At 47.1% G+C, this 14,386-nt stretch overlaps 1 protein-coding gene across 1 annotated transcript; it reads right to left on the bottom strand.

Annotated features, from left to right (window-relative positions):
* Positions 1-5,553: 5,553 nt before the first annotated feature.
* LOC128720886 (probable endochitinase) lies at positions 5,554-6,481 on the bottom strand. The gene is made up of 2 exons (XM_053814585.1): positions 6,344-6,481; positions 5,554-6,276 (listed from the first exon to the last, which is right to left on the bottom strand). The coding sequence occupies exons 1-2, from the start codon at positions 6,392-6,394 to the stop codon at positions 5,554-5,556; spliced, it is 774 nt and encodes a 257-aa protein (XP_053670560.1). The 5' UTR covers positions 6,395-6,481.
* Positions 6,482-14,386: the final 7,905 nt, after the last annotated feature.

Below are 14,386 nucleotides of genomic sequence, written 5' to 3'. Positions count from 1 at the left end.
CCTCAACGAGCCACCCAACGCCGGTAGTAAATGGCTTCAATTAGCGCCTCCCAGCGGTAATTGCGCGCGTGAACAAAGGAATGAAAGCTCGCTTTAAATCGATTGGCTTTCAGGGCGCCATTGCTTCTGTGCGATAAGAAAACCGATCGGGTGTACCTGCTGCCGGGTCTGATCGCGTGACACAGGCCGCCATTTTTACCGGTGCAATTAGCATTCGCTTTCAGACGGCTCTGGCTAATGTGCACCCAGAGTAGCAGGCGTCTCCACGTCGCCGGCTAATGCCATTAACGTCAATAATGTGTCACTTTGCTCTGGGGAGTTGTGGCAAGCCCTCAGATTCATTGCCATCTACATCTGAGACCAGCAGCATCTCACCAGCGCCCCACGAAGGAACGGTATTCTTATTCTTCTCCGGCACGTGCCAGAATTTGATTCAATTTTTGCCACTTCCATTCCGGCTTTTGGTATTAACTTTTCATCGTCCGGGACGCGTCTGACCGGTGCGGCGTATGACACAGACCATTTTTCGTTCGCTTTTTTGGTGGTCTCGAGCTTTCATTTCCATTAGAGCTACGATCGGGCGGCTGCTGATGGAATTTCCATTCGCGACGCACCGGGAACGCCTCTTCGGGAGTGAGTTAATTATGATAAATGATAAAACGCGACGAACGGGCGCATGTGACCAGAAGAATGTCGTTGGCTGAAACATTGTATCGAGTTTTAATTACTTTTAATTACGCCCAACACTTAACGGCGCGGTATGCGTGCGTCGTTTGCTAGAAAACACCAGGCGCCTCCATCATGCCATGGGCTGCGGTGTTGCGTGCGGACAGTGAATATTTTTACCACCGCTGGGAATGGCTACCGGGGTGGGGGCGACAAAAAGCAGCTAGAAAATGCGGTGGAAGCGATTCGAGCGATTCGAAATACGATTCCCAGCGATCCAATTTACCGTGCGCATAAAACGAGATGAGCTCCGGCTTGAGCGGCTCCGCTTAAGTGTCGTAAAATGGCGGCCGGCTTTTTCGCCGTTCCCACGTTGGTCTGACGTGGCGGAAAGCTCAGGCTATAGCTGCCAGAAGTTGGCTAGAATTTGATTTTGAAATTTCCCACCCACTCTAGCAGATTGCGGGGAGCATTACCCTGCTAGGATTCGTACCGACCTTTCGCAAGAAAACGTGCCCTGCTGAGATCAAAGCACAATAATCGTGCCCCGCATCAGATGCGATCCCCGGTGCTCGTCTTCCGTGGGAGAGAAAGTTTTTCATCAGGTGCTTTTTTTGCTTTCCACTAAACATTTCAGTGGGCTGCTTTCTTAGAAGCGACCAAGCGGTTGGTACGATCGGGAATGTCGGCTATGTGAAGAGACCGCTAGATTTAAAGCAAAAAAAGGCAGGAAGTATGTATTTTTTTTTCTTTTGGCATACCACCTAATGGGTTTGGGAAGTGGTTACGTCTCGAGTGACATGAAGGGAATGTAAAATATGCAAACACTCTCGCGTGAAATAAAATTATTCTCATCCCACCTCGACGCGGGATAGGCGTGAAAGGGCTGGCTTTCCTGGAAGCCATCTACAAAGGGTGAGTGAAAAAGAAAGCAAAAAAAAGCAACATCGCCTCAAGGGAGCATTTGCTTCCGGCCTCAACGTTCGTTTCGATTACGGTTCATTATAGCGTGGTAGACGAACAATGATCTGGTTCAAATTATCATTTCTTTTATTTGGATGATTTGCCTACCGCTGCACCTAAAGCCGTGGCAGTACGACATTAAATTTGTTGCCAGCTTAGCTTTATCACGAGCTTGAAGAAAATGTAGAAACTAATTCTCGCAATCTTCTGCAAAGCAACCCTCATGGGCACCCCACCAAGAGCAGCAAATTTCGGCCCAGGGTAAAAATGGGAAAATTTACAAAGTTTTTAATCTGTTTGTCGCGCTCCGGGGAGGCAAAAGAGCCTCAGTGGGAGAAAAGCCGGAAAAGTGTAGTGTAATAATACGTATTGGGTCGCAAACTCGAACGAATTGTGAACGCGAAGTGGAAATTATGAGTTTTCTTGTTTGGATGCGCCCGATAAGATCATTTGGGGTGAAATAAATGGGATTCCCGTTCCATCTCGCCAGACAACCGGGGGTAGATTGTTGTCGCGCATATTTTATTGTAGTCAACAACTGTAAACCAGACATGCTACGTTGCGCTTTTAGCTCGATTAAATATTTCGAACTAGAGCTGTCTTATGTTCTAGGAAATTTGATCTCCAGAGCACTGATTGTCATTCAAAACTGCTGAATGAATTTAGCATCACATGCAAGGTTTGATGGAGACACTTCTAGGCAGATATGCATAGTTTTTGAGTTGACAGTTGAGCTTTGGAAGTTAAAATGAAATTTATTTGTATCACCATCACAGAATTTAATTACAGCTAGAGTGTTTTCAGTATCGAAATGTTTAGTAAAATTCAATCTTTGACATTCTAAGAATAAAAACATACAGCGATCAAGGTATTGTCCAGTTAGGTAATCAAAGTTGTGAATGTTGTCGCTACCAAGAAATATTGCAGTTTCTCTAGCCTGCTGCCTGATGCTGCATCAAATAGCTTTATGCACAGGCGGTCGTTTCCAGGACACATGTTTACTTCGTTATCAGATGCAATTTTCTTTTCCTCCCACCACAACTGACCGGTGTTGTTTTTCCTTCCTCACTCCCGAGCAAGGACCTCTACATTGCGTGGCGCATTGCAACCCCAAAGCTCAATGCTTAAAACGTAGCGCACCTGCACCTCCTTTCTTTCGATAAGCAGCTTACGGGCTTTTCTGCGATCAAATAATTTCTTCCCACACGTGTGTGCAATAACGGCAAACAGTAAAGCGAAAAAAAACCTAACGCGCCGAGCTGGCTTCTGTATGCGCGCTGCATTTTCACCGTGTGCGATATGGACGGCTAAATGCGAGCTGGTTTGGAAGAGCGACACATGCTCCGACTTAAATGACATTCATTTTTGCATGTATGACCGATGACTTGGGGTTTCTGCACTCATCAAACATATAAAAAAACATACTTCCCTGCCGATGGTTACGACACCGACGGTGTGAATTCTCCCGAAAGGTCAACGCTGGGCGGAGGAAGTCAGACCCAGGCCCAGGATTGCATTTGCGTAGGTGTGTGTGTGTGCTTCCGGTGGGTGAGACGGATCTGTGAACGGAACCGGAATTGCGATGGTGGACGAGACGGTGTCGGTTGTAGTTTTAGAATTTATAAGCGAAAAACCATACCGACGCGAAAGCGAATCTTTGGGAACAATGTTAAATCGACTCGATCAACCCTTGTGCACCTTCTGAATGTTACCTTATCACACGAATCTTGTTAGCCGCATGTGGTACGTTTAAGCATTGATATACATACATATAAACCAGCTCCCTCTATTATACATCGGAAAACGTAGACGTTTTAACAATTTGATAAGAAATATGGCGCAAAGCGAATCAACGTGGCAAGGACGTAGTCGTGGTCGATGGCAAGAGCCGTTCAGGATGATAAACTAAATTAAAAACTTGTAGCTGTAAGCGATAAACGTTTCTCAATCGGTGGTAAATTCGACATCTCTTCAATGTTTGCTATATAGCGGAACCCACAGACAAACAAACAAACAAAAACAAAACCCACTCAACTGAAACACGACGGTTTCTTGGCGTAGTGAAAACCAATGCAACTAATCATTTAGACTGGGTTCCGTAATCGACAGTGTAATGGGAACGTTAGAGAAGGTAAACGGATGAAACCAGATATCACGCGTTACTCCTCGCGTAAGCCAAAGTGATGTTAACGATATAGACAGGAACACATGTGACTAACCGGAAATGGGAAGCTCCACATGGAATGCGGAAGGAGACATCATGTTACCACTCACCAAATACCGATAAGCACTCCTCAAGCAAAGAGGAACCAAAACAAATAAACAAAAAATGCACGCAAAAATCCCCTTTTTCGAACTTCATATTCGTAGTAGTTGGTTTTAGCTTCGCCAGCCAATAACGTACTAGTTGTTATACACGAATGAGATTTAAAACAAAAAGTAATCAAAGAAAACCAAACATACAACAAACCCGTTTAGCTAAAGCGCCATTTGCCGTACTCATAAAATATAAAAGACGAATATATTAGCTGTTTTATATCGAATCGACATTATATTGACATTTATTGAAGAGCAGATTAGTAGCAGGGCAGAACTCACCGATGGGTTAAAGTCGAAAAAAAATCGACCATGAACGAGAACAGAGGAATAGAGAGGTAAACTCTACTATACAAGCCATAAACTATTTTTATTACATAAAAGCATACAAATAGGATGCGCCGAGTGGGTGGGTGTCGATTGAAAAAAAAAATATAGGCAGAATATAAGCAAACACCACCGTCGCCGAGGGCGCGTAGTATCATCCTCAAGAATGCCAAAGATGTTACCCACTTTTCTAGTGCGATAAACGGATGATGAAGATGATGAAATCATTTTAAGCTTTACCCGCAGGATACCCCCGGAAACACGGCCATTGCGTGTGGAAGGCGTCGAACTCCGTTTCGATTTTCCATTTTTCATTTCGGTTTTGGTGTCGTTTAGTGTTATGATTGATAGCTTTAACGGTTCGATTTGTGCGTATAGTTTCGTTCAAGCGTCCGGACAAGTGCGCCGGTGGACGAATTCTCATTTTGTAATAACATTCTTCGAAAGAACTTACGTAACTGTGTTAGTTATTGCTTATCGCAGTGATAAGCACGCGAAAAGACTCGTGTAGCCCGGGCCCCGGGGTGGTTGCTAGTGAAATAAAGTACTGATTTTTCTTCGTTCTTGGTTCAAACCGGTTCGAGGAAGTGGTGTGTCTTTTTGAAAGAAATGTGTTCGAACAAGGTAAGTTGAGAAATTCTTTGCTAGAATCTTGTTTCATCGTCTTTGCAGCATGGAGCATATTCTCTTGTTAGCTGTCCCATAGATTGTTTTACTAATTAAGGGTTCAAATAGCTAGAAGAGCTTATTCTAGGAGTCACAGTGGTTGATAGGAACGATTAAAATGATGCCTTTCAAAGCAACATTGAAGAAGTTGAACTACCGAACAAGTTTGGTACAATAATCATTCTATCTTATAATTGATCTTATTAGCCTTATAGTCTTACCAAAGTCTACATTATTTTGCTGTTGCAAGCGCTTTTGACGAAATCGAATTAACAGGATGTCCAAGAACATCAGATCTGTAACATTGTAACATTTCAACATTTTCATAAAAAGAACTGGCAACGAAACGATAGCTTGCTTTGCTGATAGTCCGAAAATTCAATTAAAAATAGAAGCCACTGACCAGTATCAAATACCGTAGAGTCTTTTTTTTATTTGTTTGTGTTTTTGTGGTCGAAAAGTCGACTTGCTTGTTTATTAAAGGTAACATTGCTGAATAGCATTGTATCGTACATGCATATATATCCCCTCCGTGCTCTAATACCATCAATGCATCTCTCCGACAGAGAAACTCCCCACCCGGCAACGGCTAAAGGCTGGCCGTGGACGAACACACTAGCACTTGACGTTCTGCACCCAATCACAAACCTTGCGGACATCGTCGAAGGCAGTGCCGGTCGGGCAGCTGGTGAAACGCAGCAGCTCCGTGCCGATGCAATTGACGAACTGTTGGCAGTTGGACGGGTTACGGATCTTCGCACCAATCGGCTTTCCACGGCACAGCATCTGCAGACTGTTCAGGTTGCTTGGAGGCTGCACGGGCAGCGAGGGTGGTACGATCGGAAGCGTAGGAGGCAGAACTGGTGGCAGAACCGGGGGCAGAAACGGGGGCAGTTGCACGGGTGGCAGAAGTATCGGAGGATTGGGCTCTGCTACGGTTCCACAGATGGCCACCTCACGCTCCATACACATCTTCTGACGCGAGTCGAACAGCGTACCGATCGGACACTCGAATCCGATGGCACCGGTTACTGAGCACTGGTAGAAGCGGCTACAGTCAGCGTTGTTGGCCAGCAGCATGGCAACCGGACGGTTGATGCAGGCCGTGACCGTATGCTCGATCTGGGACGGTTGGGCTTTGATGGCGGACGAAATGACGCTCGATGGGAGCTCACCGAATTCGCAGTGAACGCGGTTGGTTAGGTCACAGACTCGCGTGCGCGGGTTGAAGAGTGTGTTGTCCGGGCAGGAGAACAGGATGGTGCGGCCCGACCGACACATAAAGAACTGCTTGCAGTTCATCGGGTTCGGAACGAGCTCACCCGGGGATTTGCAGAGCTATTGGGGCGTAAAAAGCGATGTATAGTGCAAAAAGCATCGCATTTTTCGCCAAATAATTGCTTACCTGTGCGCTCGCTGCGGCAATCAAGGCCGCGAGGATTAGGAAGCGTTGCATTGTGGTTGGTTACTGACGCACTATACCGTATGTCCTTCGGTTCCTTCAGGGTGAGATATATATAGCGCTACAAACGTTCTTCGATGCTACACCTCAATGGCTCCAGCCACCTGATAAGCAATCACGACCAATGAAACAAGTTCCCGTTCCTCCACTGTACCGATGGCAGGTGTACAAGCACTGTGCCCGTCATATGTCCATCAATGGCTCGTTGGGACTGGTTTGAGGCGACATGAACGGGGTCATAGATTTACGAGGAGATCGTATTATGTCGTCCCAACCGTACAAACACGCCGGGTGTCAGTAGCGGCGGCGTTATCGGCTCGTCACCATCAATGAAACGTTAGTTTAGCGTCTTGATAAGTGATGATGTAGTACGCATGTTGCATGCCGGTTGCTTGTCAAGAGCCATTTTGGTTCGATAACATTGACAGTAACTAAAACAGGGTGGTATTTCCCATGCCAAACAAATTGAGAGTTTCTCCAGTTGTTCTGTTGGGCATGTTTGATGATTCGAAATGCTGATTCAGCCCACCATCGATCCTCGCGAGAAGGGAATCCTGCGTTAACAAATAGTTTGAAGGTCACGCAACGAGACCTGTTGTTGATCAGTTTGATAAAGCGAATGATAATGACAATACAGGAAGTTATTTGGGTGATATTTGAGCCTTTTAACACACGAAATACATATCTTTCAATGAATTGCCGTCTCAAAACAAAAGAAAGAGACCGTTTGAAACGATTACATGAAGCGTTTTATATGGTTTGAAAATAAAACGCTTCACGCCACGTGTTGGTTGGTAAATAGGGAAATAAACGCTTCCCATGCATAAATTCGAGCAGCTGCTCGACATGTCGATTAGCCGACGAGTATGCATCAAATTTTCACCGTTGCATGCTGCTTGAAATGTTGCTTGAGTGAATGTAATTCTGTAAAATGTAAATGTAAATCAGACATTCGTTAGTTCATAATGTTTTTCATTTATTCCCCAGTTTCATCGTTGCCGAAATAGAGAATGCAAGTCTGCGTGGTGGGAAAAAAGCGTCTCCATTTTGTTCTCATTTAGACGTCGTTATGATAGGGTCTTCTGATGCAGAGGGCTTCATTCAATCGAATTGCTTTAACATCTGGTTAGCTCAGCTCTAAAACAGCGTCCGGTAGGACCCCGTAAGCAGAACCTCCAAATACAGAGCTTAAGCATGACCTACAGCATAACCCAACAGCAGAAGCCACTGCCGAGCCCCGTGTGTACAGGTCAAAGTGCGACGGATCTGACACTCCAGGTACGCACATTTCTCCCGGTGGCGATGAACTCCGAGGGTCGGGTTCAATTTCCAACCCAGGCGTCAACTGACACCAGAAGAAAAGCCTAAAAATCAGGCCAGAAAAAAACCCGCACTAAGGGTAAAACAAAAGCAGAAAGCACTACACGCATCGCACCACAAATTCTTCCCCGTTGATCGGCACGCAATTTTTTATGCCGCCCATTCTGGGCAATTCGATCAGACTGAATTTTCGCTGGTCGCTGGCCATTTGAGCACGCAAGAGAGAGAGAGCGAAAGAGTGAAGCCAGGAAGAGCGAGTGCGCACGTTGACCTGACCGGGGTTTGATGGACGAGTTCGAATGCGAGCTGACACGCTGAAAGCTGAGCCGGTTGCGAGGTGTGAAGGATTGATTCTTACAAGTTTAATTTTATTAAACGCCAAACACGGTCGTATACGTAAAAGGCCTGGCGAGGCACACGTTGCCCGTGGCCCGTGGTACGCAGCACATGGCGGGCTTGGGGGCACTAACGCGCTTCCCTTTCGGTCAGCGTTACGGATCATTGCGAGTGAGTTATTTCACCCTGGAGGACCCCATTCCACACCCGGGGGCAGTATTTTTGCGTACAGAGTGACATAACGCTTTTTTTTTGTGTCTCCCTTCCTTTTTTCCCGCCATTTGCGCTAACGTGCGTGCTCCTTATTTTTCTCAGCCCCACCGGTCCGTACCGGTCCTCGGTTGTCCCGCCGATTCGATCAGTAGGAGACGTGCACGTGCGATATTCTGACGTTCGGATGCGGAGCGTCCTAATTAAATTATTGATTCGTGGTGGTCCGTGCCCGTCAGCCATGCTTCGTTTGTCGCGGCCAGTTTGGACTCGAGCGGCCAAGTGATGGTCCGCGAGCGGGCAGATAGAGACGTGGGAAGAGCGCGACATCTTACCGTGGAGCCACGAACCCTTCCAAGCTACCGAGCAGCCGTTCGTGATCGTTTTTCGAAGCACAGTTTTAGTTATAATAACACCCTCCCTGGACAAAATGCCACATGGAGAAAAAAAAATCAGTTAGGCGGGCAAAACAGAAAAGAGATAGAAAAAAAGTAACTCTTTTTCGAGGAGCTTTCGTGACGACCGGAATTACAATGGTAGGTATCATTGGGTTTATTACCGCTTCGTGGGTTTTCAGAGGTCCACTCCTTTTCTAGATTCGGTAGCTAGCCCGGGACGGATAATTGCGTAAACTTTCTCGAAAATGGCTCACGATTTATTTTTCCTCGAAACCGCGTGCCCTTCGGCGTCGGTGGTATAATCGTCGTGTAGTCCACCTCGTCCGGCTGGTTCCCGCCTACCCTGCACAGGCCCACAAAAGGGACATGCAAAATGAAGCCCCGATCCGGTGTGCGGGCATTGACAAACGCCGGTGCCGGGGAAATCAACCCATTAATTAGCCACTGGGTGCCCGGTGCACGCAGCCACGGTGGGATAATTTCGTCAAATTTCTTCCCGCAGTTCGGCAGGAAGACGAGAGAGTAGAAGGAAGAAGCAGTGAAAAAAAAGCCCAGCAGCGTAATACCGCACGGTTGGGCAGGACGTGCGAACCGCGTACAACGGCTTTTCGTTGAACGGATTCGAAATGTCACGTGATGGGCGGATTGCTGGGAACGGGCCGCTTCAAAAGGGTGCGTGTGTGTGTGTGTGTGTTTGTTTTTGCTCCCTGGTTTTCCATAGCCCTTAAAAAGCAATATTGATTTCACAGACCGATTGGCTCCCGGAAGGGCAGGTTACCGGAACGGCTTTTGCCTTACATTGGCTTTCATGTCGATATTTAACGTCCGGAAGCCGGACAAGCGAGCGTACAATCGAATAAAATGGCCGTTCTGAGAGGGGTTAGGGTGTTGCAGTGGAATTAAAAATGGTTTTGTGACCAACAGGGCTTGATTAAGCTGATCAACCATTATATATTTATCGTGGGTTAATGATTAGGCATGTTTTTGTACCGTGATTTGTTCAATGCTGATTATGTTTGATAAAGGAACCAAGTTGTGACATTGACTTTGTTTAATATTACTTTGGCTTCCACCGCTTTGGTGCTGCTACTACTGACCACAAAGGATTTTAGATCCGCCTTATGCTTGAGTTGATTACAATTGCACTTTCGGGTGCATCGAGGGGCTATCAATATGGAGAACAAATTCAAGTTCATGCCCAACCGGAAGTAGGGGTTTCCTCGACGTGCGTACTCATTGAGCTCCATTCGCCAATCCCTCCTCGTTGTAGCTCGGTGGCATGTAATTTAATCAGCTACCAAACCATGGCACTGACAGAGCGTACATTCACTGCAGTTTGTGAATGGATGCGCATCTCGAGTGCATCCCGAGCAAAACAATGCGTAAATGTGAGAGCATTCGTTCGAGTATTCGTCTGCACAATGCTACCCATTCACCGTGTCATGCCGATACTTTCATTCACTCGATCGTCGCTTTTCCCATCAATTTTTCTCAATGACATTCGTGTTTGTTTCCCGCCCGCTGCTCAATCGCATGATACCCAGCAGTTGTGGCATTTAATAGTTTCCGAGTAAAGTAAAACACGCTCATCCGGCCAGGCAGGTCGTCCCGGTGAGCGCTAGAACCGCTAATTAGTGCCCACGGTGCATGGCTAGACTTTGTCCGCCTTGGCGTGCGTATTTGTGTGCATTCGAATGGAAATTGCCGCCGAACGGTGCGCCTATCATTAGCGATGGGTTTATGATGGGTTTGCGCTTATCGCGGTCACTACTGTGAGGTTGTTGATTTCAATATCAGCGCTCGAAGTCCACACGTGTCTGATGATTTGACAATTGTAGTCCACACTGAAGACAGGGCTGGCAGTGGTTTGAGAGTGTGGAACACTCTACCGAATGCGATGAGCATTCTGTCCACGTACAGGGTAATTGTAGCCACAGTTTCCGTTTGATCTGACATCGGTTAGTGGATGACATGGTAGAATTGACGATTACTACAGAAAATTTCCCCATCTTTGCTGACAGAGACCGCTTATTAATTTTGCAATGCCACTGCAAGTGTCGAAGAATAGGTAATGACTAAGTAATTAACCAAATTTATGAAAGTTTTGGTTTAGTTAGGATGTGCGTATTTGCGTTGGTTGCTTTCAAAATCATGTTCAGACCATAAGAAAGTGAACCTAGAAATTTGAAAGTATCTAGCAATACTGTAGCCAACCAGCCAACTGCAACTAATTTACACGGTTTGTGTAAGCTGCGCTGTAAGCCTTTCAAGGTCAGTTCTATAATCAACTCAAACGATTGTCACACACTTGTACGCTTAAATAAGCCTCAAAAAACACCATATCACCCGCACAAGCTTGCTCCGGGGCTGCTCAGGCTACCCATTTCGCGCGATGAGCAGGCCTTGCTTTATTTATACTTCTGCCCGCAGCGCTTGCTGCGTTGCTCACGTCGGCAAGGCCAACCACCAGACCGGCGAACGTGAAAGCCCATCGCGCTTATCGTAGCCTTGGGCCTGTTGTCGATGTATCGAGCTGCCTTATATTATTTTTCCAACTGCCTCCTTTCGCCTTGTCTTTTTGTCCCACCTCACATTCGGCTCACGAGCGGAAATTTCAAACGACCACTGCGACAAACGGAGGCCATTGTTGGGTTGGTCCGTTCGGTTTGAGCGGGCGCCTTTTTTTCCGACGGCTGGAAAAAGACGACAATGCTCGAGGCGCCATTTTTGTCCCTTAGCTCGTTCGTAGCACCACGCAAACAACTACGCCATCGGTGGGGGTATGAGAAAAATTAGCTCCTCGTTCGGTTTGTCGCATTGTGGAATGCGGGTTGAAGACGGTGTTTTTTTGCAAACTGAGTGGACAGAGTGGGGAAAGTTGAACGTTTGGGGGACGAAACGCACCAGGGATGGGGTGGGGAGAATCGCATTTTGTGGTTTTGCTTAGCCACGACGCAGACATGGATGATTGGGTGCAGTTCGTCAATTATGAAGCGACGGTGCGCATGGAAAATGGATGAGCATTTTCCCGGCTCTTGCAGCGTAGACGAACGCTGGTTGGGTGCATTTATTAGTCATATGATAAACAGAACGTTATAATTACGGGGTGAAAAAAGTAAAAAGAAACCCTCTTGAAGCCATGATTTGTAAAGGGCTTGGAGTGGTGTAAAGCTGTGTAAGAGTAATCTTGTAGCGACGAATAAATCCCTTCACAGCATGATCTTGACTCTAAAATTTCCTAGAACCGCGGACACCTCGAAGCTTCGGGCATGAACTTATGGAATTAGAGACCACAGGGCTCAAAAACCTTTACCTGCCAAAAAAAGAAAAAAAAAACGTCCTAAACCGAACGCGTGAGTTTTTTGTAAGAAAAAAAAAGTTTCCACTTGACGTTGATCTAGGAGGAATTAGAGCGCCGTCGGATGGCGGTCCTCGGGTTTGCTACCGAACTGGTCACGTCGAGCCGTTTCCCATCCGATCAAGCGGACGAATGGCTCGTGCATCTCGTCTGGTGAAGCGTGAAATTTGATACCGAGCGTTCGCGGAGCACGGTGGGAGCCGGTTTTTTTGGAGGCACGCCTGGAGACTAAGGTTGGTTCGATATGGGTGCGGATTCACGAGGTGGCACAGGGGAGCTCAGCAAACGAGGGTGAATTCGAGGAAATAGATTAAATTAAACACCCGTCCGAGCGCAGCGTGAGGCACCAAACAACGAACCTTCACTGATCTTCAGACACAAGCTTGTCACCTTCGATTATGGCGAGTGGAACCGACGTGATTTCGCTGAAATGCTAACGAACGCTTCTGGAGGTATTCCGCATATTCTGGAGTTATTACGTACGGTTGGAGATGTGGTTTTGGTAGAGAGGCTCTTGATATTAACACGTTCCGATGATCGATCGAACGACTAGCAATGTTCGGTTAAATTGTTTGAGCAAATTCACAAAGAGCAAATTGATATTTTGCGTTCTAAAAACGCCACAGGATCTTGTTTTGATCCACTCAAAATGCAAAGAGCTGTCAACAACCTTTCGACATTGTACGGTAGGCCTGTTCTCAAAACACGCCTTGGCAGTAGAGCGTCGATGTTGTTAGCGAAGAAAACCCCTCAAATAATCATCAGTCATCAGTAACCATCCCGAATAATGCCCGCAGGAGTTGCCGGGAAATTGCCCACCGTTCCGTGCGCAAAAGTGTGACTCGCAGGCGCGGTGGGACGGAATTGTTTTGCACAATGCACAAGGCTCGGTTTTGCATGCCAAGCCCGTTAGATAATTATGCCCCAAACCTGCTGACGGTCCTGCTGATCGTCCGTGCATGCCGGAACCTTGGTCCTTGGTCAGGTTCCGTGTTCATTTCCCGCAGAAAAACAGATCGTGCACGCATGTTCCCGCTCGTAAACAACCCCTCGACATGCCGTGCGAGAGCGTTCGTGCAATGACCCCGATTCGGTGTGCTTTTTTCCCTCGGGAAAGGATTGAAGGATCGAACGGGTCGAGATTCCGTCGAAGAGGCTCGCTTTCCGTCCTCAACCGTGCGGGCACCGTGGGGTTATGTAACGATTTGCGGCATGCTGTCCAGCATGCCGAGCGCCCTCATTAAACATCTGTTATTAGCCGGCGGCAGAGAAGCGTCCGTATTGTGCTACCGAAGGAGCGCTGCTTTCCCGGACCCCAAGCAAGGACCTTCTACATGGGCGAAAGGAAGCCAGGCACAATTGGCTTCGCTTCGTCGAATACATTGTCTGTTCGTGCTATTCAAATGGCGAGATACGCGATCCGTGAGAGAAGAAAAAGATACAGAAGCATCAGATGGGCTCGAAAACAAAGCAATTTTCGCGGCACCATCTTTGTGAGAGTCATTTTGAACTCTTCCGTAAGCGGCGAAAGACGTTGTATTATCGATTTTACGTCTTATCGAACGTTAACGAACATTTAAAGGCTTCAGGACAATGCTGTATTATTTCTTCGGTCAATTTAATCATGAATAGGCTCAAACGAGTTCTCCCATTTTTGGTTGTTTTTGTGTAAATAATTGATATGTCTTCGTCCTTTGGGCAGAAATGGAAACCCACGATCGAGCATATGTCCTTCTGCCTTTTGTTTTCAAACGCGTTATTTTGTTTTCGTTCAAACGTTTGTGAAACAAAAGTCACCCTTTGCTGGCACGCATCCTGCACCTGGACGGCCCGCCCGATCCGAGCGTCTTGATCCTTGATCCTTGCTCCTTGATCACCTCCACCAGCCTCCCACCCGTGCACCCTTATCAATCAAAACAGGTGAAAAGTGTTCCGTTTAATTTCCGCTACCCAATTTCATGCACCGCAGCGTCCGATTTCGTCCGACGCGTCCTACTCGGATGGGGTAGTTTTGTTTTGTGTTTCAATTACCGCGCATTTCGTTCTGTTTTGTTTTTCCCAGCCACATCCCGACGCAACCCTGGGCAGATACGCGAGCACGGCCCCAGGAAACGCAGGAAACCCGTCAGTTTACGGGTCGTTTCCTTTTCTAATAAACCAAATTATGGCCCAGATAAGCGGGTCGAGGTGCCGGGACGAACAAATGCCGCCCGGAATCGAAGGCTTCTCGACCCCGCGGGTGTTTGGTAATTGCTACCACTCCGAGGGTGCAGGGCACAGGATGATAAAATCGATCGACTCGAGCAACCGATCCCGGAGTACCTGCGGCTCCGGGTTTTTCGTTCGCGTTCTGTTCCCCGGGAC

Source organism: Anopheles nili, chromosome 2 (assembly GCF_943737925.1).
Source record: "Anopheles nili chromosome 2, idAnoNiliSN_F5_01, whole genome shotgun sequence".
NCBI classification, from domain to species: domain Eukaryota; kingdom Metazoa; phylum Arthropoda; class Insecta; order Diptera; family Culicidae; genus Anopheles; species Anopheles nili.
This window is presented reverse-complemented; position numbering and strand designations above follow the sequence as displayed.